Source organism: Furipterus horrens, unplaced genomic scaffold (assembly GCF_987537825.1).
Source record: "Furipterus horrens unplaced genomic scaffold, mFurHor1.1.pri manual_scaffold_10, whole genome shotgun sequence".
NCBI lineage: Eukaryota > Metazoa > Chordata > Mammalia > Chiroptera > Furipteridae > Furipterus > Furipterus horrens.
The window spans coordinates 29,273,195-29,297,759 of record NW_028327180.1 but is presented as its reverse complement, the minus strand read 5'-3'; the positions used below and the strand labels follow the sequence as shown (position 1 = coordinate 29,297,759).

The window sequence follows — 24,565 nt, the reverse complement described above, 5'->3', positions numbered from 1 at the left end:
TACATGGTTCAGGAAAAAATAATGTGGTGCATATGTGTTTTTATGTATTAGCGTAGAGTGTATATTACACAGAGAATAGCATATATAACAGCAAGAGGAAGAATAAGAGACAGAAATAACAAATGTTAACATTTCAGGAATCTGGGTAAAGGGTACATTTTTTCAATATTTGTAAGTCTGAAATTATAAGAAAACATTTTTTAAGTATACTATGAAAAAATTATTTTAAAGATGTATACTATACAGTAATATATTTTGCAAACTTTCTCCTCTAAGTGCCCTTATCTGGGTAGAATTTAAGAGAAATGGACTACTGATCTTAATTATCATTCTTGTATGCAAAAAATAAAAAAGCAAAATTTCTATACCATTTAATCTGCACTCAGGACACCATTATCAACCCCAATGTTTGCACTAATATAGATAAATAGCAAATGAAGCATGTATTCCTCCAACAGACTTTAGAACTAGGAAGTAGAAAAGTAGAGATTACCATTCTCATTTTTTATAAGGTAGCAAAAGGTATAGCACTATAATAAACATTTATATTAGCCATGTGTCTGGCCTTCAGTAACTTTCAAATAATTACTCTGTAGAAACTACTTTGATACCTAAACTATGTACAACCAAGGATCCTGATTTAATGTATGATTTTGACTTAACATGTAGCCCCAGCACTCAATTCAGTTTCTTCATAACATGCCCCATAAGCCTCAGCCCTTCCCCTTACATTTTATTAACTTCCTGAGGCAGCAAAGAACAAAGGACAGGCCCTAACTAATGGTCAGAAGTTTTGGTTTTCCTTAAGCTGAAGATAACATCCTGCCCTAAGTTGTGTTTCAGTTCCTAAGCCCTAAGGTGAAATGGCCCCCTGTCTGCATCCCCATGAAACCAAACTGAGGGAACCCAAAGCTCACCTCAAGACCTGAAATCATGACTTACATCCCTTACCTCACTCTTGACTAATCAGTTTCACCCATAACACCAGCCCCTTACTCATGATGGCATGATTTTTGCTCCATAAAGCCTCTCGTCTGAACCATATGAGCTCATCCATTCTCCAGATTGACACCAATCCTAATAAACTAATTCTTTTCTCCACTGAAACCCCCTGCCTGTACATTCCTTTCAGTCTGTGTGTGCCAGCAGATGAACTCCTGTTCTGCTCAGTAACATACATAAGCAGTAATTCTAAACATGTAAACACCAGAAATAAAGGACTCACACTTTTTAAACCAGAGGATCCTGTGGATCAATGTATTAATGTTTTGCGGGTTTTATGTTGTGTCCTTTGGAATTTCTAGGGCAGTCACTGCACAAGTTAAGGTGGAAATTAGCTGGAGCAGTTGGTGTCCCCAAAAGACTGCTTGAAGGTCAGTCTGTCTCCTCCTGCCTATTGACTTCTAACTGACACAGCAGTGATGATTGAAACAGTAGAGTGGAGGGAAACACTGATTGATCTTTTTGGTTTTGAGGGAGACCACAAAAACAGATTTCCCTTCTAAATTACTTCTAAAAGAGGTTTGGGTCCTTTTTACGACTGTTGCTATCAAATTGGCTTGGACAGTAAAAAAGACAGATTTTGTTACAAAAATATAAACTTTTTGTTGAGATACAGCTGATTAGAATATTCCTTGGCCTCTGATAAATATAATTAAATGGAATCTCCAGGAGGAGAAAGGCAGACATTTCAATAGCCTTTCTCCTTTTGTCCTGATTCTTGTTCATTTTACTGGTTTATTACTGACCACTGAAAGGCATCATATTGAATGTGAAATTAATAAGCATTTTTTAAATTTAAAGTCTGTTCTTGCAAAAGAATTGTTAAATAAAATTTGAGAATCAGCTGGCAATTAGAAAAATATTCGGACTTACTTACTTATGTGTGACACTTCATATACTTTCTTTCCATAGCTTGTTCTGCCAAACATGGAGCAGCACAAAGAACAGGAAAGATTTTCAGTCCTACTCTCAGTTGGGTAGGGAACATTCATTTCTAATGGGATCACAGGAATGCCTACATATCCCACATGAAGAGTAATTTTAAAGGTATTATGTTTCCTAACCTATCATTTCTTTGTGTATAGTTTACTGCAACCTAGATTTGTATCAAGTTTAACATATATATTAAAATGAGATGAATACAAATAAATTATATGTTAATAAAATTTTTAGAAACAACAGTACAACTTAACCAACTTGACCTTCCAACTTATCTTATGCATGAATGAAGCATATAACTTGTAGGTTATCCCACAGGCACAAATTAAAGTCCTCTCATATACAAAATACATCTGTCTTTCGTTTCTAAAATAATACTACAAGGATTGGTTCATTAAGAAATTATAATACGGCTTTCCTACAGCAGACATTGGGAAGGGAGCTCTAGAAGACGAAGAGGTTTATGGGATGAAATAAAGGTGGTGAGGCCACACTTCCCTGCTTATGCCTTTCTTTGTCCTCAATAAAAGCTCTTCTTATAGAATTTTACTAACGTAAAATGAGGTGATTTGCCCTGGACTTCCTGTTTCTCAAAGCATATGCAGCTCTCATTTATTTATTTGTGAAGACAGTAATAGAGATGCACTGGAACACCTTCTGGAACTAGAATCAGGGCTCCTCACCCACCATTACGTCCTTGTCCTCTCCACCTATCTTTCCTCACTAGGCCAGTGAGAGAGTCGCTGCCACAGACACAGAAATACACAACAGACTCTAGAGAACAAGATTCAGTAATGGGGCTTCTGAGTTTCAAATGTAGGCTTTTGAAACCCATATGAAAAACAAAATCGTAAAAGCCAATAGCTTTGAGTTGTAAACGATGGGTTTCTGGGTTTTAATAAGGCTTTAAGTAAAAAGCCCTATTAGAATTGTACAATAAGTCATGGTTTGAAAAACGAACTGATGAAAAACCAATTCTACAAAGCCACATAAAGTGTGCTAGGGAAGCAAGGAGAGGGAATTGAGTAAACAAGAGAGTTATAACAGATTGGCAATTGATTTCAGCCTTCAACATGTTCTACAAACCAAAAATAAAAATTAGATTACACTAGCCACACTTATTTATAAGCTTTACATTACTTAGCATATTTTCATTACTAGGCATACTTCCTAAAGCTACCTCAAATCATTAAATGCATATGCACATCTCTTTCAATGTACTTCAGATTATATTTAAATGTTGTGACATACTATATTTTAAACAAACTTCTGGGTTAGTTTGCATTACAAACAGTACCTGGAATGGACATATGTGAGTATACTTAGTCATCCTCTTTTCCAATTAATTTTTTAAATTTTAACTTTTTTCTTGTTCTTACCTTTTTTCCTCCAACCCCACACCCACATCCACATATTCAATATTAATAACCAGTTATATCTCCAAATTTCAAATAAACACATTATCCAGTAACTGCACTCAGGTTAGGGTAATTACTTGCGTTAAGGACCCCTTGTTTCTGTCCACTGGTAACCCTTTCCCTTCTTTCTGTAGCAGAACCCAATTCTTTTTAGGAAACATCTATTCCTCTATCGTATGCAGCCCTGGTGTGGGCCTCAACCAAGGTACCCTCCCTTTCCCAGCTAAGAAAAAGGCATTTGATGCAAGTTAAACTAATCAAACTCTTCTAGAAATGTAAACCTTGAGCAGAGTGGTAGGAGTCTATTAATTTTAACAACTGAATTTCAAAAAGATAGAAGATCACTCCTGCTACCTACATTCCCTAGATCATGGATTGTAAGAAAGTGCAACCTGAAAGTAGTAGCTCCCAAATTTAGCACAAGGAAATTAAAAAAAATGAAGAAACACTTTTCTGGAGGTCTGACTACCATATGCCAGTGACTACCCTTTACTACCTAACGGCTGCAAGACAGCAAAAAAGACTTGAGAAAAGACATTTTCAATGTCCGAGTAGAGAAATTCCATGACCTTAAATATGTTTTCAGGTCAAATTCCAGCCTGCCATCTATTAACTATGTGATCCAGCACAAGTTACTTACTAACCTCTTGTAGGTACCTGGGTTTTCTCACCCACTTCAGGAATATGGTATGTGAACTGGAAATAAATCATACACATATCTGACAAACAGTAACAAATCAATAAACACAAGCAATTGTTTCTGCTCAAATATTTTGGCAGGCTGCATTATATTACTCACAAGGTATTTATCTTAACCATAGACTGAAAATATTACAAAGAGAAGGGGGAAACCTTATAAATTTGACTAATGAGTTCTGCTACAAATCTGTATTTGAGCAAAAATCCTTGAGATTTTTAATAGATAACGTAATTCATTATACCTGACTTGGACACAGAAACAAATTTTCAAAAAGTGTAGTCAATGACCAATCTTTCCATAACTGAACATTTTATAATAAATCAAATATCACTAAGAATATTTCATAGTTCAAGTATCACCAACACTAAAATGCCTCAGCAAGCAGGAAAAATTATCCAGTCAGTGAGCTGTGACTGGCATGTAGCTTACTTCAAAAAATAACTTTATTGATAAAAAGACTTTATGCCTTGTTTATTTTTTCCCCAGAGAACTTTATAAAATTCATGCAGGCCTATGTAAACACAAATTCATTATATACTAATACCTGTAATCTAAAGAAGTTTTTTTATTATCTGTAGGAAAATTTTAAATTATTCATTATCATTTAAAATAGTATTTTCACCAACGGGAAGAGAACAGTCTCTTCACCAAGTGATGCTCGGACAACTAGCTATCCACAGGCAAAGGAGTGGAGCTGGACCCCTACCTCACACCATATATGAAATTAACTAAAAGTGGATCATAGACCAGAGGGTTAAAACTATAAAACTCTTATTGGAACACATAGGAGCCAATCCTTGTGACCTTGGATTAGGCAATGGTTTTGCACATAACTGACAAAAGAAAAAACACAACAGATAAACTAGAATAAATCAGAATTAAAATAACTTTCCCACCTAGAGGTCAGACACTGTTATCTATTGAATGTCAAATAATAACAATAAAAACTAACGTTTACTGAGTACTTACTGCGCCAGACGTTCTTAGCACTTTACATGTATTAGCTCATTTAATGCTCACAACAACCCCATAAAATAGGTATCACTATCTCATTTTATAAATTAGAAAAAAAAGACGGAGAGAGTTAAGAAATACACCCATGGTTACAAAGCTAATAAGTAGTGGAACAGGAATTCATATCTAAGCAGTTGGATTCCAAAGGCAATTCTCACCACTATGTAATACTGCCTAAAAAATAATTTCATGGTTTTTCTTGTATGTATTAAGCATGTAGACACTCTCCTCTGAGTTAGGTGGTGCCTTCTCCCAGAACACTTTTGAACATGCATTTAGCTTTCAGACAATTAATACAATCCTACCCACCACCACCATCATCCCTTCTTACCTTTGGTTCCAAACCACTTGTCCTGTATTATTTAAAATATTGCAATGAAAAAAATGTTGCAGTAGTAGTAGTGGGCACTGCTTTGTTACCAACACTCACATCCCTCTGCTTTAACAGAGGTCTATGACAATAACACATCCTATTCTCATCCTCAGGTTCTTTCACTCATCTTAGGACCTTTACCCCAGAAAGAGTTAACTGCCTTCCTGGCTGTATACTTAAAAACTGGTTTTCAAACTTGTTTGACTGGCCCACTGCAAGAAACATTTCTCAATGACATAGTATACAGATATGTACCTAAGTAAAACCAGAGTTTAGTATAATTACTATTTGGCATATACTCTGCCAAATAGTAACTTTTTTTTTTTCTCCTTTCTTTCTCTCTCTCTTTTTCTCTTTCTTTCTTTTAAATACTGGTCACAACCCAATTTATTTCACAACCAACATGTTAAAACCTGAAATTTCACAAAGACTGAACTAGAGAATACAACATTAATGAAATTATCTGCTTTCCCATAAATAAAAACCTTTATATTCCCACCCACTAGCCCTTAATATCTATTTGGTGAACTGACTTATAAAATAGTACTTAACAGTTGCACCTTAAACTGAGCTTATTAGTAAATTCCAAAGTCACACATCTTCAGCAGCCTACATCTTTTTTTTTAAAGGGGAGTATCCAAATAATAATTTCACATGAAAAAGTAGGTGTATATTTATTTATTTGGCTGGGTTGGCTCAGTGGATTGAGCGTCGGCCTGCGAGCTAAGTGTCGCTGGTTCGATCTTCCAGTCAGGGCACATCAGAGAAGGAAAACTCTGACTCCAAAAAACCTCCGCTGCCTTGCGGCATACCTCTTCAGGGGAAAGGCTAAGGGAGTAAACCCCGACAGAAAATCCGGAGCCGGAGTCCCTAAGGCGGTTTGACGTTGTAGTCAACACCGGCAACTCCTGCGGCGCACCTGAAGCCAAGCTGTATTGACTCCGTCTTTCCCTTGGACCCTTCAGCTGCGAAGAGAGGGGGCATCTGCTGCATGGGCAACAGCAGACCCTCCATATCACCCTGCCCAGGCTCTGTAGCTTCAGCGTCATCGCAAGATGTCGATTCAACACGGGAGGAGACAGATACCGTGTCACTCCCGAGTCGGACTGCGCAGCCATTCTCGGCGGTGCAGATAGACTCTTAAGAAGCTACACCATCGTCTCTCGAGACGGACGGCTGCCGACGACGATATTTATTTATTTAGACTGTTATTTATTACTTCTGGGCTTAATCTTAAAAGATGTGACAGCAGTGATTCTTATCATTTAAGCTCATAATGCAGATTAATGTCCTACCACACATGCATAAAACATATTCATTTTTTTTTAATTATGGAAGAAGGCAAACAGAAATCCCAAACTCTACATATTCCCTAACTACCCAGTTTCTTTCATATATTAAGAGCAGGAAGTCTAGTCCCCAATGCATTCTTCTCCCCTCTCTCCGTGACCCTACTGATAAGAAATGGTCATCCTGGTGAGGAAGAGGAAAGTAAATGTTGTAAGTTGATAGTAGAAGTTCCAGAATGTTAGCAGACTCCCAATGAAAGATTAAAAGGGACTAGCAAGCACCATGCCTAGGCCTTAGCAGGTAGTCAAGTAAATATCTGCTGGATAAATGAATAGGATAAATGAAGTGTATGCTCTTTAAATCTGTTCTGCTAACTACAGTCATATTTAACTGCCATCTATTTAAACTGCAATGAACTGGAAATTAAAAACAAATCCCAAAGAAGCTGAGCAAGGACACAAAACCAGCCAGAAGCAATGCTGATCCCATTACCCAATTCACTGTTTTCTTCTCTGATCTATTGCCAACCCGAAATAAAAAGGCACATCCTTAGGTAGAGATAATAAAGTGGATATTAAAACACCTGTATAACTGGGAAGAAGTTCCATGTTCATTGATCTCTGCACAGAATGACATATATTACATACATAAAATAAAATATGAAATTTGTTCTCCTAAGTGGAACGAAGAATAATTGACAGAAACTAATGTAAATCCATGTTTGATCTATTTATGGTTGTAAAAGACTACAAAAAATTACCAAACATATATTTATTAAAAAACCACAACAAAACTTTAAAATACAATTTAAGCCACCAGTCTCCCCTGACTTTATGCAGGCACAAAGAAGAGAGCTCAGTGCTAGAAAAAAGAGCCAAATTTACAAACCTAATCTATGTGAAAGATCTGGTCACGTGAAATTCTGATACACAAAGCATTTCTGACTTACGACAAGCAATGAGATGGTATAAAATTAACCACAGTAAAGTGTAGGTTATTTTTAGAAAACAGAGCTAGAGATAGTAATATGAACCAGATCTTTTAGAAGATTTTAAATTCAGGTGCTGTCAGCAAATAAATTTAAGGACAGGCTTTGTTTTATAATATTGTTTTAGAATACGAAGAGTTTCTGACATCAAATAAGGAATCTTTATTTGTTATTTTATAGACACTTAGATGAATTAATTTTGTAAGAAGAGATTTAATTTTCTAGTTAGCTAAAAGATTGGAGGTACAATAACAGCCTGATTCTTAAAAGCATTTTACAAAGAGCCTATAAAATGTCCCTATAGCAATAAGAATATCAGCAAGCCCCTGGATTTCCAAATAATGTGCAAAAATATGCTAACTACTAATACTTTTAGGAGGGAATTAAAAATGAACAAACCATATGTTATCCGAACAAAAAAGCTACTTAAAATACATCTCTGAACTAATGAATGTCAAGAAACGATTTCAGGTAGAAACTTAAAAAAATATATACGAGACTCCCAAACTTTTATTTCAACAGGAAGGTTACACTTTATGTGGTTTAAGACCATTATTAGTCTGGCATTCAAGTTTCCTCTAGGATATAGCACTCTTCTACCTTACACCTTTCTAAATGACCCCTTTTATGACCCACTGAGATACAACAAAACTGACCAGGGAACACAGGAGGCATTTACTCCCACCAGAGCAGGTACTCATTCTATCCCCTCCCCCAGAAACATTATATCAAATTCCCTTGGGTACTTGAAGACTTGGCCTACTTTGAAAACACCTGTCAAAAGACTAATCTTTTCCTCCCCTAAAGTCCAGGAGAACATGCAGTCTATAACATTCACTAGAAATTTATTAACTTCTTTGGGGTTTTGTTTCTTTGTTTTTAAACTTGGGAAGCCTTCTTGTGCCCCATCCAGACTCAAAATGCCAAGCTATTACAGGTATACACAGTAAAGAGCAGTATATACCCATGATTAGAGTATGAGCCAAACCATATGGAGCAAATCCTGACTTTGAACATTTCCTTGCCTCGGTTTTGTCAACAGAAAAATGGGATTAAAACAGCACCTACAATTCAAGACGGCAATGAGGATTAAAATGAGTTGTTACACATATATTAACTGATACATCTAAAGCACTTAAAACAGCGTCTGGCAAACAGTGAATTCTACACTACGTATTAGCTACTGTTAATATTACTATTACTACTACCACCTTTCTTCACATCACCAGGTAGTGCTTTATATATATACACAAGAGCTCAATAAATTCATTAAATGAAACAATTAATACTCAAATAATTTTTAGTGATCACTGAGGAAATAAATGGAGCCTCAAGGCCCCAAAGATCAAATCCATGATAGGGTTTGGCAGAAGAAAGAATTGAGCCACCACCCCCCACCCCGCCAAACTAATTAAACTTCTTGAACAAATTAAGAAGAAAATCAAAGTATAAAACTGACAATCCAAATAAAGCATTTTTCCTGACAAAAATGAAAGACATTTTATAAAAGAACTTGATAGTTTCAATGTAGGAAATTTACACCAAGAGACAGCTAATTCTAAAATGTCAAAATTTCTACTCTAGCAATAATATATTAACTAATTCTGTTTTTAATCTACTGACAACCCAGGCTCTATATGAGTCACTTAAGTAGGAAGCTACATCATATACCATCTCACCTAGAAAAGTAGTATTAAATTTAATTTACTCCACAAAGGTAACCCCTAACACTAGAATTCCAGGTTTCAGTTTACTTTATTGGTATCTTTTACAATTTCATACTTCCTTTATCTGTCTCTTTACCCTTTATCAGCCGGAAGAGATATTTCTAATCATTGTAATTTTGTCATGATTCATTTTTCTTGATTTATGTTAGCTGCTTATCTCTACATCTCCAGTTCCTTTGTGCTGACCCACTGGTTACAATAGTTTATAAATTATGAAAAGCAAATAACCTCTTATCCACAGATACTAGGATACTGCAGTACAGGCAAGTAAACCTGATAACTGACTAATTGGTACTACAAAGACACAATTTTACTTTCAAATAACCTTAGCTTATATCAATTGAGTAAGTCTCAAGAAGGAACAAGGAACCAATTTGGGCTGCCAAGAGACCTTATGCAAGATTCCTAAGGAGATTATTTATGAATATATAAAAGAAAAAAAGCTTATATTTTAGTAATAGCCATATCAGTAACCATGCTTACTTTCACAGAAGCTTTGACTTACACCTTACTATTTGCATATCTTACACAGAGATGAACTCCCTAAGTTCTGTCATAAGTAATTTCTATCAAAGACTGTTAGCTTAACACTGATAATTTAAATTTCCCAAGCCTAGGTCTTCTGATTTATCATCATCATCAAACAGATGTTGTAATACCTCAAATAAAACAGTTTGTCTTGTTTTACAGTTTAATTACTTACTAATTAGGAAATACTGTGACATTTGAACCTCACCATTCATCCAAGTCATTTCCTGTTTAAAGAAATCCTTACCAGAAAAGGGATGGTAACATAAGAAAAGGTAGAGTTAATGAACACATTAAGAATTGGAGAGAAGGGGTAACTCAACAGACCCGGGTGGTAAAATTAGGAGAAATTTTTATTTTCTTTTTTATGCTTTTAAGTATTTCCCCAAATATTCTAAAATTATATAATTATTTTGTTAAAATGGCAACTGTAAGAGAAGCACAATACTATATATGGAACATGATCTTCATACAATTTTTCTCAAAATCAAGCTTTTACTAACAACAGAATACTATGGATATATAATGTTATAACTGTTCAGAACCTAAAATAGTTTCCAGTAGACAATGTAACCAATAAATATTTGTTGATTAACTTTTTAATTCTAATGGAACTTAACACTAAAAAAAGTATTATCAGAATACAGACTATAAATAAAACAGGCTAAATACGCTCAGTAAAATCATGACTATTTCATAAATAAAAGTTTGGACTAAACTATAAGTTTATAATACTATGAAGTAATTCAAACTAATGTGGCTCATAAATAAAGTCATCCATCTAAGACAGTTTTATTTTGGTTTATTTTATTTTATTTTTTGCTAGAACAATTGCTAATAGTCTATTTTCAGTATTACCGGTTTAAGAAAAACGAATAAAAAGCAGTTTAATTAACATGTAATCAGTTTTAAGACCTTAACAGTACCTGCAAAAAGATTTCTATGAATGCTAAGTGCTTTCCGGTTTTTTTACAAAATACTGACTTTTCTTTTTCTGATGTGTAAAAATTACCCTATTTTTATTATATCAATTTTAAAAGCTACTTGTGTAAGACAATGTAGTTCATGTTAACCAATTGAAATGCATATTATATATAAAATATTAATATAAAAATGTGTTCATTTTTATTGCCATTCCAGTGTTCTAAAATGCTGGTAGAGCTTTTACTATAAATTTACTTTGTGGTGTGAAAGCTACATAGTAATTGGCAGCAGCTGAAATATGGTACATAGACACACACTTGATTTATCTGTGTAAATTAAAAGAAATATAAGTTTTCCAAAGGAAGAAAAACATTGTTGTACAGGTGCCAACCAACACCACAATAGTTAGCTGTAAAAGCGGATTAATTCATTTTCCCAGTTAACTAGAAAAAGGATTTCACACCGAACATGGAGTCGGAGTCCGATGTGATCTGAAGCAGTACTAATCTGCACAGAGAAAACAATCAGAGAGGACTACAGAACATTCGGAAGGTTTCATTTGCCCCTGCCTAACAACCCAGGTCAACTAAACAACACCCTGCAGTATTTAAAGGACAATCCAGAACCTGTTTAAATTAGAGAACCACCCAGCCGCATGCAAAACATACCAACAGAAGATTCATAGCAAAGGGATGGTATTACCTCTTTTATGTAATTCCCTCAGGGGAATATAGTCTCCTCCCCCGTCATAAGGCAAATAAGGATCAGAAGAAGCATCCATGATTAGAATTTTTAAAAAGAAGAAGGAAAAGAAATGCTGGCTCGCTTAAAAAGACAGTGCCATTTCTTCCACCCCTGCTGCAGCAGGCAAGGGAGATGCCATATTTGATGAGGGTTAGAACTGTATGTAGTTCGACTCGCTGAAGCAACTGTGTTCTTCCACAGTGGATGATGTCATCAAAGGGAAATTATTGCAGCCTGGTTGCTAGTGGCTACAATCTAGCAAGGCTTAGAGGCGGAACAGCTTTCTTAATCAGGTCCTGCTACGTATGATGATGACTAAGCTCCAAGTATAACAGACAAAACTGGTTTGAGAATTTTAAAGCACTCACAATACAGCAACAGTGGCAACTACACTAAGACAACAGAACATTATTTCTTTTTGATATTGAGATAAATATAGAGGGGAACAAAATACTTAATAATAGAGATGTGAAAAGGAAATTCTGGCTATAGACAATGCCCCTTTTCATTTCCAATGTAGAAAAATGAGAGCAACACTCTCATAAGGTTGTATGATTTTATAATACGTGTACTAATGTCATGTGAATCATAAAGAACTAGAACATATCAAAGGCTTCAAGAGACTTAGTTTTAAAAGTAAATTTTTAATGATCAAAATGTACGTCAGACTTCTTTGTGCGTTCAAAATACTTAGTAACTGAGCAGTTGAATGGCATTTTACCTCACTAATCCCCTTCAGCAGCCTCTTGTTTCCTTCTTTCAAGAACTAGCAAGACACTAGCTTTTGAGGAGAAAGAAAACTTGTGGACATAATAAGTAACTTGGCTATTGTTTGTGAGACAACACAAAGAGATTTACTAGGGACATTTCCCTACCCTATCTCACTGTTTTCCTACCTCACAAACACGTTGTGATTAAACAAACAAAAAACAAACAAACACAAAAAGGCTTTTAATAAAATGTGTCTCAAAAGGTTAACTCCAATTGTGTCTTTTCTGGAAATTTTTATAAAATTCAGAAATAAAGCAACTCTTTTTGTTTCAAACTGCCATTTTAAAAAAGTTCATAATTTTTATAGCTACCTTTGAGGTGATTCCTCTGGACTAAGAGATTCTCCTTCTGAAATAGCAATATTGTTACAGTGCCACTAAATAAAAATGTGCTATTCAAGAAAAGCAATTCAGAGGTTCTGAAAATTTTGTTTTCCTAAGTATTGAATGAGCCAACCCCCAAGGTCCAGTCCTATTCAAGGCATTTATATAAGAATTGGGGTAATGAAAAAAGAGAGGATTCACATGACAGTAAAGAGAAATTCTATTCACTCTAATACATTTTAGTTATTTGGGGTATTTTAAATCAGGTTAAGTGAAGTTTTTATATTTCAAGAACTCTGAACTTCAGAAAGACATACCTTCTCATAAAATCCCAACTGGGATTTGGGGAAAGGAATATAAACTAGAATTAATGCCATAGGAATATTCTATCTAATTCCGATTCTGGCTTTTAATGTTTGTATTACTGTGTGTGACTTTGCTTTTTTGGGTTTTTTGAATTTTCTTGGAAATAATTTTTTTTTAACCAGAAAAGCTTTAACCAAAAAGCTAACTTTACTACATTAAATATGAGCCTTTGTGGTCATTTGATATGTAAGTTCAACTATTATAAAACTCTTTAAAATATGTGCTATATGACATTTATAAATAATTTAACTTTTATAATACTATTTATATTATTTCATGCCTTTATATAAAATGAAAATCTATTTGCAGGTTTTCCTGGTATTTGTAGACACTCTCTTAACTTGTTTTTCCTGATTTACAACTTAGTCAGAAAGGGAAAACAGAAATGATAGCTAGCTAGCACTGAATAGAGGGGGAAGAATATCTTCTCTATAAAATATATTGACAGTATTGCGTAAGTAGAAGTTTTGCATCATAAGTAAACAATTTTGAATTATGTTTAGTTAACAAAATATGTGTGTATGTTTATATAATATATAAACTGAACGTATTTATAAATTATAGAGTTCAGTTTAGAATGAGACACATGAAACTTTTAAAAAAATATTTTATTTATTTTTAGAGAGAGGGGAAGGGAGGGAGAAAGAGAGGAAGAGAAACATCGATGTGTGGCTGTCTCTGTTACGCCCCCAAAAGGGGACCTGGCCTGCAACCCAGGCATGTGCCTTACTGGGAATCGTACTGGTGACCCTTTGGTTCACATGCTGGCACTCAATCCACTGAGCTACACCAGCCAGGGCAAGACACACCAAACTCTTAACAATTGTTATCACTGAGGAAGGAATGAGGTGAAGAGTCAGAGAGACAATGGCACATTTACTTTTTACTTTATATAGTTCCACATGGTCTTAAACTTTAAAACATATATATTACATATTTAATTTTTTATATAAATATATTATTTTGTAATACAAAAAAATCTGCAAACAAAATTTTTCAAAGTAAACAAATCTCTCATGATTATAGGATCCATGGTTCCACTTTTTCTTAAAAGAATTATTACTCGGGCTAAAGTGCTTTCCAATTAGAGTTTAGAAAAGGATAAAGTAGACTGGAAGGTGTGGCCTAAGAGGACTTTGACACACGGGTTAGGTAACACCAGATTAACAAACTGAACTACAATTAGAGTGGGTCTGAAGTGAAAAGAGAACAGAAGACAAATTCAAGAATTCTGAGATATAGCTGGTGTGGGCTGGAGGGATGCTCTGGATGAAACTTCTGAAGAACAAAAACACTAAAGTGGCAGCACAGACGGAACTTAAAATTCAGAGGGCAAAGATATTTCTACTTCCAAATGCACTCTAGATTCTCACTTCAACTTGATGTGGAATGCTGGATAAATCACAGCCTCTCTGAGGTCTATAAATCAGGGAGCCTGAATATATGACAACAGATGACTGGGGTATTATAACTACATAACTATATATGTATATACAACACACATTATGACTGTAGTATTATAATGTCAAACTTTGAACCTTTCCTAACACACATGATCCAAGAAATCTACATTAAAATTACTTTAAAAAATGATTTTTGCCTTTAGATTTAACTACCAATTTATAGGAAATACAGAAATCACAGAAACAAGTTAAATGACAGCTCAGAAACTGAACCAGGAAAACCCAAATTAGGAAACAAATGACCAGATTTCTTCAACAAATTAATAATAAGAAAAAAAAGGAAGCGGAGGGATGCTATATAATTAAAAACAAAACAATTTTTTTATTAAAAAAATTGGGGAAATGTGAAATAGATAATATATTTGATTTTTTAAAAGTATTCATATTTTATATGTGATAATAACCTTAAAGGAATCCTTATATTTTAGAGATACAAAATGAAATATATATAGTGAAAGAAAAACCAGAGCTGGACAGTAGATAAAACGGTAAAAACAGATTTTATTCAGGACTATTGTAATGGGGGAAAAGATACCTCAATCAATATAGAACTCAGCTCAACTCCCAATACAATAAGGAAGTAGAAATTTACAGCCAAGGAGGGGATTAGGGGGTTTATCAATAAAAAATTACTAAGAGGATTTGGATTTAGGATAATGCTGGCCTTGTAGAATAAGCTTCAGAGTCTTCCCTCCTCTTGAATTTTTTGGAATAGTTTGAGAAGGATCGGTGTTAGTTCTTTTTTGACTATTTGGTAAAATTTACCTGTGAACCCGTGGTGTCCAGGATTTTTGTTTGTTGGGAGTTTTTTTTATTACAGCTTCAATTTCATTAGTTGTAATTGGTCTCTTCAGATTTTCTGATTCGTCCTGATACAGTTTTGGAAGATGGTATGTTTTTAGTAATGTATTCATTTCACCAGATAAAGAAAATTATAGGCCAATATCCCTGATGGACATACATGCTAAAATCCTCAACAAAATATTAGCAAACTGGATCCAACAATACATTAAAAAGATCACACACCATGCTCAAGTGGGATTTACTCCTGGGATGCAAGGTTGATACAATATTCACAGATCAACAAATGTGATACACCACATGAACAAAATGAAAGTAAAAATCACATGATCCTATCAACAGATGCAGAAAAAGCATTGGATAATATCTAGCACCTATTCATGATAAAAACTCTCAGCAAAGTGGGAATAGAGGGAACATTCCTCAACATAATAAAGGCCATATATGACAAACTCATAGCTAACGTGATACTCAATAGGTAAAAACTAAAAGTGTTCCCCTTAGGATCAGGAACAACACAGGGATGTCTGCTTTTACCACTCTTATTCAACATAGTACTGGAAGTCCTGGCCACAGCAATCACACGAGAAGAATAATAAAAAGGCATCTGAGTTGGGTAGGTAGAATAAACATTTTGCATTCATGTTTCTGATAAGAAAACTGAAAACCAGAAGTGATGGCACTGACTAATGTCAGGGAGCTTAGTATTAATATAGCCTGTATCTTCCCTCCTGTGCCCTTTTCCTCCTGAATGGCACCACCATTTTGGTGGGCCCCTGTGGAATACAGTTGTAACAGAGTGATACAGTTCCTGTTACTCCACTGAATATCCTACCAGCTTCACAGGTACCCAGTTAAACTGAAACTTTTCTCTATATACCCATACTAGTTTAATAAATTAAAAGGAAAAGAGACTCCTAAAAATTATAAAATTTGATTAGCTAATATTTTAAATAGATGAATATTCCACAAAACAGCAATCCTTTAATGAGCTTCTACTGTGTGTGAGCCCATATATTAGACATTGTAAGAAGAGTGGATGAAAAAATAGCATATGTGGCTGTCCATGATATTACTAATATCCTGTTCCCATGAAGATTAGAAATAAAGAAAATAAAGTTGCTCAAGAGTTAAAATATGTGCTCAATATATAACAGAGCAGCTCTAAACAGAACTATGCAGACAGTAAAATAAATGACTTATACTGGTAAGCCAACAAGAATTAGTAGGATAATTATACTAAAGGATAATGTAGCTAAATCTAGGAGGAAGAAAGGCTATAAACAAATAAGACAAATAAGGAGCCCAGGCTGCTGTGGCTCAGTGGATTGAGCGTCGGCCTGCGAGCCAAGTGACGCTGGTTTGATTCCCAGTCAGGGCACATTACTAGGTTCCACATCAGGTCCCCAGTTGGGGGTGCAAGTGAGAGGCAACCACACAGTGATGTTTCTCTCCCTCTTTTTCTCCTTTCCCCTCTCTCTAAAGAAATAAAATAAACTAATTAATTAATTTTTTAAAAAAAGACAAATAAGGAAAGTCAAGAAAGCGAACACAACAGAAGTAATACAGTTTACTGAACAGAAGTGGCCCCAACCTAAACCTGAAAAGTCAGGTAAGGCTCTCTAGAGGAAATGAGGTCTAACCTAAGAAGCAACATACAAGTAATAACTGGTATTATAGGCAAAGGAAACATGTCCAGAGACCTGGAGATACGACAGCCAGGCACAAGCCCAAACCTAGTATTACAAGGCCCAGGACAAGAGTGTAGTAGGCAGTTAGGCATGAGCAGAGTAGGAACGGATAGGCCAGGTAGGCCAGGTAGGCCAGGTATGGAACATCAGCACGGCAGAAAGCCCTGGGTGCCTAGCAATGGGCAGAACTGGAAAAACAAGGTCTCGTCCCCAGGGTGATCTTTCCTCCCCTAGCATACTGCAGTTTAGATCCACATACCTTTCATATCACTGGTCATGTGGTTTGGACCCTCCCTTGAATTCTCCTCCCTTAGCATGTGGCTAGTCCTTGTGGTAGACCCCCTTAGAGGAGGAACAAGGGGGCCAGAGAATAGTCTCACAGAGCTCCCATACAAGCCCTGGAATGACCACTCCCTTAAGCATTAGGCCCTCAGGACAGTGGGGTTGGCCCGCATGAAGTAATCTGAAAAACAAAGCCTCAGATCTGCTGACCAGAGTTGGGAGTTTTGGTCAAACAAGAGTTTAGGCCTCCCTTGCTTTTCAGCTTCAGGCCTAGGAACCCAAATTCTATCACCATGAGAAAAATCCTTATTTTGGTATATCTCCCTGCTAAATATGTGTGTGTGTGTATGTGTGTATAACATGTAAAGAAAACTGGTATCATATTACACAGACAGATTAAATATGGTCAAGTGTATTGTACAGTGATATATTTTATCAGTTTCCCACTGCTACTGTAACAAATCACCACCAGCTTAGTGGATTAAAAACAATACAAATCCATTCCATCATAATTCTGGAAGTCAGAGGTCTAAAATCAAGGTGTCCACAGGGCTTTGTTCCTTCTGGAGGCTTCAGGGGAGAATCTGCTTCCTTGTTTTTTGTCAGCTTCTACAGGCGGCCTACATTCTCTTGCTCATGTCCCCTTCCCCTTCCCACTCCACCTCTTGCTTTGGACTCTAACTCTCCCGCCTCCTTCTATTAAGGACCCTAATGATTACCACAGAGTTACCCAGATAATCCTGAATAATCTCTCCGTTCTCTCTTCATTAATTCAAAACCACTAAATCCCTTTTTTCATGTAAAGTCACATACTTACAGGTTCCAGAAATTATGATGTAGTGGCCATTATTCAGTCTACACAATGTTCTTTGGCTTTTTCATTCTACTTATGGTGCTGAGTCAATAGTTGGTAAAATAGTTTGCATCTAGCACAAATAAAAGCAGCAGCACCAAAATATACTAGTAGTCATTGCATTCTTTCCCCCATGGACACCCAGAAAACAAAAGGTCTGTTTCTCTTTTAAATGTCCCACATAAAAATGTAAAAATTATTCATTTTGTTAAATTCCAACTCTTGAATATACATTCTTCTAATATTCTGTGTGACAAATGGGAAGAATACATAAAGCACTTATGCTTATACTGTTAAACAATGGTTCCATCTTGAGAAAAAGCACTTGTGCGGATTTCTGAGTTGTCACTGAACTTTTTCATGGAACATCATTTTTACTCAAATGAATAACTGATACACAAACTACAGTTACTTAGACCTTGGTTTCTGGCAGACATTTTTCTCAAAATGAATAAAGTGAAAGTGTCTCTTCAAGTAAAACAATGAACAGTACTTGTTGCCAATAATAAAACTTGAGCTTTCAGGCAAAAGTTAAATTTAGAAATCTCGTACTCACGACTGTGAGCCTGACAGCTTCCCAACATTTAAAGACTTATGGGATTGTGAGATTGATAGCAATATTTAAAAATATGACTTGATTTTGTGTAATAAAATGTGTGAACGTTAGCAAGATCTGCATAAATGTATTATGCGCTGAATTGTATCCCTCCAAAATTTATGTGATAAAAGCCCTACTGCTAAGTACCTCAGAATATGACTGTATTTGGAGATAAAACCTTTAAAAAGGTGGTTAATCTTAAATGAGGTCACTAAGGTGGGCCCTAATCCAATGTCTGTGATAGCTACTCCCTTTCAAATTTATCATAGCTGAAATTATCATGACCTTGTCATACGGAATATAAGTTTTAGACCTTTTGCTAATCACTTATATCTTCTGGCAAATACAAAATTATTTTGTAAAAAACCTCTAGTGTTGGGTCAACTAGTTATCCATATAGGAAAAAAATGAATCTGAACCCGTAACATACACAAATTAATTCCAGGTAGATTATAACTCTAAGTATGAAAGACACAAAAAATAAAACTTCTACAAGAAATGGGAAAAGATCTTCATGATCTTGAGATATGGAAAGATATCTTAAAACAAAAACACAAAGAAAAAAGGAAAAGATTAATTGGACTTCATTAAAACTGATAGTATATTCATCAAAAGATACCAGTCAGAGAGTGAAAAGGCATAGCGAGAGAAATTTGCAATACATATATATAACAAAGAACTCATAATCAGAATGCATAAAGAACTCTTGCAAAATAGGCAGAAAAAAAAAAGGATGAGCACTTTCAAAGGAGGCCATCTAAAAAGCCAATGAATATATAAAAGGCACTTCAACTCATAAGCCGTCAGGCAAATGTCAATTAAAACCAAAATTCAAGACTACTGCACCCACACTAGAATAGTCAAAAATTTTAAAACTGGTAATATCAAGTATTGGTGAAGATGTGGAACAAACTAGACTCTCACACATGGCTGGTAGCATGTACATGCTCCAACCACTTTGGAACTATCTTTGACAGTATCTGGTAGCACTATAATTCACACACCCTGTCAACTAAGAATTTCATTCCAAGACATAAATGCACAGAATTGCATATATAACATGCACGAAAACATATGTACATGAAAATTTACAGCAGCATTAGTATTTTATTAACAACCGAAATCTGAAAAAAAATACCCTATATATCCATCAACAATATGGATAATAGGTAGACTGCAGCATATTTATAGAATGGGATACTACATGGCAATAAAAATAAATTAACTATTGCTATAGTCAACAAGAAGGATGAATCTCAAAAAATAAGTGACAAAAGAATATATATAATTCCATTTATATAAAGGTAAATACCTGCAAAAGTAATCTATAGTAATAGAAATCAAAACAGTAGTTACCTTTGAAACTGGAAGGGGGAACAAGGGAGGATTCTGGGGGTCCTGATAATGCTTTCTTTCTTGATAAAGGGGTAGTTATATGAGGTGTTCACTTTGTAGAAATTCATCAATTTCTACACTTAGAATTTGTTGATTGTTGTTATGGTAAATTTTGTTTTAACTTGACTGCACTAAGGAATGCCTGGATAGCTGGTAAAACATTTTTTCTGCATATGTGTCTGAGAGGGTCTTTCCAGAAGAGGTTAGCATTTGAACTGGGAGACTGAAAAGATGCCCTCACCAATGAAAGTGGGCATCATCCAGTTAAGGATTGGAATAGATCATGAAGCAGAGGCAAGGTGAATTTGCGCTCTGCTTGAGCTGGGACATTTATCTTCCTCTGCCCTTGGACATCAGGGCTCCACGATCCAGGGCCTTCAGACTCAAACTGGGACTTCAGCACAGGTTCCCCTGGTTCTCAGGCCTTTGGGTTTGGACTAAAATCACACCTGCAGCTTTCCTGGCCTTCCAATTTGCGGATGGCAGTTCATGGGACTTTTTATGTTACACAGATCACCTCAATTTTTAAAAAGTTACTCAAAAAAATACAACCTCAATAAATCAAATATATAGATTCATAGATATTCATGACTGCAAATATTAAGAGTAGTAATGCCAAACTTACCAACTACTGTGTCACCATCTAACAAATTGTCATCTTCAGAAGTTTGAAAGTCCATAATGACACCTGCTCCATCTAAAAGTTCCTCATCACTGCTTGCACTTGTTATACTGTTATAGCTGTTTCTATAGTAGCCTCTGTGGAACAGTTGCTCAGACTCCATTGAGCTGCCTGGTTATCTGAAAAAGGAGAAAATTTGTTTAAAAAATTTCCCAACATATAATAAAAATTATCTAGTTCATGGCAAAAGGAAACTTGTGATCTCTATTGAAAAAAAAAAACCACTTCTGATCTCTGTAACAATAGCTAAACATATATCATGTTAATTCTTCTGGGATGATTTATAATTCTATTCTCACTATGCAGCTGTATAAAAGAATTAAGAATTTCTTCAGGTAGTGGTATATGAGTAAAATGATCTCCAAGATAAATTGTTAAGTTAAAGAACAAAGCACAGAGAAGTGTTTACGGTGCATTATAATATACTGTATGTGAGGACAAAGTGAATACAGTATACAATTGCTTGTGCATGTACAGACTATCTCTGGAGGGATTTCCAAGAAAGCTGTCCACAGGGGAAAAGAGCGATGTGGCTGAAGTAACGAGTCTGAAAGTGAGACTGTTCCTTTTGCATATTTTAGGAGAGGCAAGTACTAGTCTTAAACACTGTAATTTAAATTATTTTAATATTAATTTCATTCTTCTTTCACCATTTTAAAATTCAAATCTTCAGAGCCCATGGACAAATATCAGCCATGCAAAATATGATAATATATAACAATTCTCATGTTTTCAAAGCAGATAATACCAAAAAAGCATAATTTTCATTGTTTTACTCCTAGGTTGATTAAAGAAAAAAAAAATCTACCTATTTGCTCAACATCAAAATAGCAGTCATTAGCAATAGACTTGGAAGGTTCATATGTGGGAGTTGAAAGATAGTCACAAAAAATAGTGAAACCAGTAAGCCTTGTAAAACAAGACTTACTATATATGTCATAATCAGTATATACAGAAAAATAAAAGATGAATGGAACTAAGCATACTCCAATTCTAGTGCTGAATTCTAGTACTGAAAACTTAAGTATTTTAAGACAATCTTGTATCCCCAATAAATTTTTCTTTTGCATATGGAAAATAACCTCAAAGAGCTATAATAATTAAAAAATATTTGTAAAGCTTTTACACATTATTTAAAAAAATAAAATATCATATTTTAAACAGTTATTACCCAAATTTCCTAATTTAGAGAAGGTAAAATTTTGAGAGCTCCTTGGGAACATATCTCCATTCTCAGCATCTGCTAGTGACTGGTATATAATATATGATAATAAGTGTTTAATTGTTTATTCAAGCAATGAGGTAAAAGATCAGTATTAATCTGGTCTTGGGACAATAACCAAAAACTAGCACATAAGTAACAAAGAAAAATTTAAATACATACTGCTTTACAACTCCTTTAATGTTTTATGGTTAACTCTACCAAAGATGGCCTATTATTACATATCGAACATTTTAGAATGTCCTAATTAAAGCAAGAGTTTTATATTTAAGGTAAATGTTAAGACAGAATAGTATGAAAATAACTGTTCGTACTAAGAATTTTGTAATGTCCATAGAAGCAATCAAATTAAATATTGTGTCTCTTCAGTAAATAACCAAAGGTTTTTAAAAAAATAAGCATGAATAGTTCGAGAATCATTTTAATTTTGATGTATCAAAGCATGGAGGCTAATATTTTGCAAACACAGACATCCTATTCTTTACTTCTTTATGTGATAATCAGACTAGAAGGGATTAATATATATAACACACACCAAAGAGACATTAGTTACAGGCTACATATCACTGACAAAGCTCTCTAAAATAATTAAAACTTTCTGTGTATTGAGACCTCAATCAGCAAGTTCCAACATAGCTCCTCCATTTTATCCCTAACATTCCCTCAAAAACCATAAATGTGGCAACTTAACTCTTTCAAAATGTTTAAAAAACTTCATTTCACTAACACCTCTGAGACATCTAGAACTCCACAACTTTCTTTACAACAAGAGCAACCAACTCTGTTCCAAAAGTTTATTAAACTCAGGCCTGCATGGATTACTATTTCCATAAATTTGATAACTTAAAAAGAAAAAAAAAACCCTACTCTTATTAACCCAGAAACCTTCAGAGCTGCACTGTCTGTTCAGCAGCCACTAGCGCTGAAACACGGCCAGTCCAAACTGAGATGTGCTCTCAGGTGAAACACCCAGTGGATTTCTAAGACTTGACAAAAAATCAACTATTTCATTAATAATTTTATATTGATTCCATTTTGAAATAATACTTTAGATACATTGGGTTAAATAAAACATTATTAAAATTAACTTCATCGTTTTCTTTTTACCTTTTAATGTAGCTCCGAAGAGATTTAAAATTATATATGTGGCTGGCAGTTACAGCATAAATATTTTTATTGATCAGCACTGTCATAAAGTATTCAAAATTCTATGGTTCCGTAAAGGAAATATAAAGAAGCAATCTGGAAGCAGTGTTAAATCCTTATAGGTTCTAAACTCAATCCCCAGGCTGGCCCACAAAAGGTCCTTTAAATCATAATACAACACCTGAAATTTTGCATATGAAAACAATACCACAGTCACCTTTTCCTTTGTAATTGTCAAATAAACATTCAAAACATTATGAGAGACACACAAGAGCATGCACATGTGTTTTTGCAGCGTTATGAAGATTATAGCAATAGCCTATGAAAATCTCCAGGGATAAGGCCTGGCTTACTGCAGTAAGTTCCTACATGATCTAGAATCATCTTGAGCTCCTCCAATCTGACTTCCCCATGGCAGCCAGCCTGGTCTTTTCTAAAAGCAAGTCTGACCAGTAACATCTTCCACTCTGTTGACTAGTCTTAATGATTTCTCACCACCCTTAGCAGACAAAGTTGAACGTAATGGACAGAGCCCTATGCAACCTGGCCTCTGCCTAGATCGCCAGCTCCATTTTTCAGTGTGTACTTGCAGTGTTCTTGACTCACTAATCTTCTTTCCCCCAGTCCTACCAGGCCCTTTCCTGTCTCCAGCCTCAGTGCTGCATTTATTGCTCCCTCTGCCAGGAACATACCCTTCTCCTCATCATCTAATCAACTCTCCTACTCATCCTTCAGATCAAGTATCCCTTTAGTTATTTAACAAATTCTTAAAAGTTTACAATTCATTAGGCACTATCCTAAGCAGGTTACAAATTAACTCACTTAATATATGTGTTAAATACAATCACACCCCTAAAGCTTAGGTACTATTATTATCCCCATTTAACAAATGAGGAGACCGAAGCACAAAGAGTTTAAATAACTTGTCCAAAGCCATGCAGCTAGTAAGGAAAACCTTCCTTGACCTACTTACTTACTACCTGGGCAAATCTTTCCTGACCAAGTCAGGAAAGCTCTCCTTTTCTCCTTTTTGGCACTTATCACAGTTGTAATATTATACTTATTTATGTAATTATTTAATTAATGTCTGTCTTCCCTTCTAGAATGTATCATGAGGTCTGGCACTGTGTCACTTTTTGCTCAACATTACATATTCAGTGGTTTGCACAGTACCTGGCACATACCACATGTTCATTTTTTTCTAACTGAACTCTTTGAGATAACTGTGATGTCACATGCCGTCGTAATAAATAATACAGAGATATCCTTGTACCTGTTACTTAGTTACCAATGGTAACTTGTAAAACTATAGTATAAAATCACAA

General features: G+C 35.1%; 1 protein-coding gene across 4 annotated transcripts in view; it reads right to left on the bottom strand.

Moving 5' to 3' along the window:
• Positions 1–24,565, bottom strand: part of CLCN3 (Cl-/H+ antiporter 3) — a 62,207-nt gene that overhangs the window by 30,389 nt on the left and 7,253 nt on the right. For 2 of the 4 annotated variants that reach the window (XM_090288866.1, XM_090288868.1), the window contains exon 2: positions 20,816–20,991. In XM_090288866.1, the coding sequence (XP_090144992.1) occupies positions 20,816–20,975 (160 nt within the window). In that variant the 5' untranslated portion in view covers positions 20,976–20,991. Of the gene's footprint in view, positions 1–11,605; positions 11,843–20,815; positions 20,992–24,565 lie in introns of those variants that run through there. The other 2 variants (XM_090288867.1, XM_090288869.1) reach the window with 2 other exon arrangements.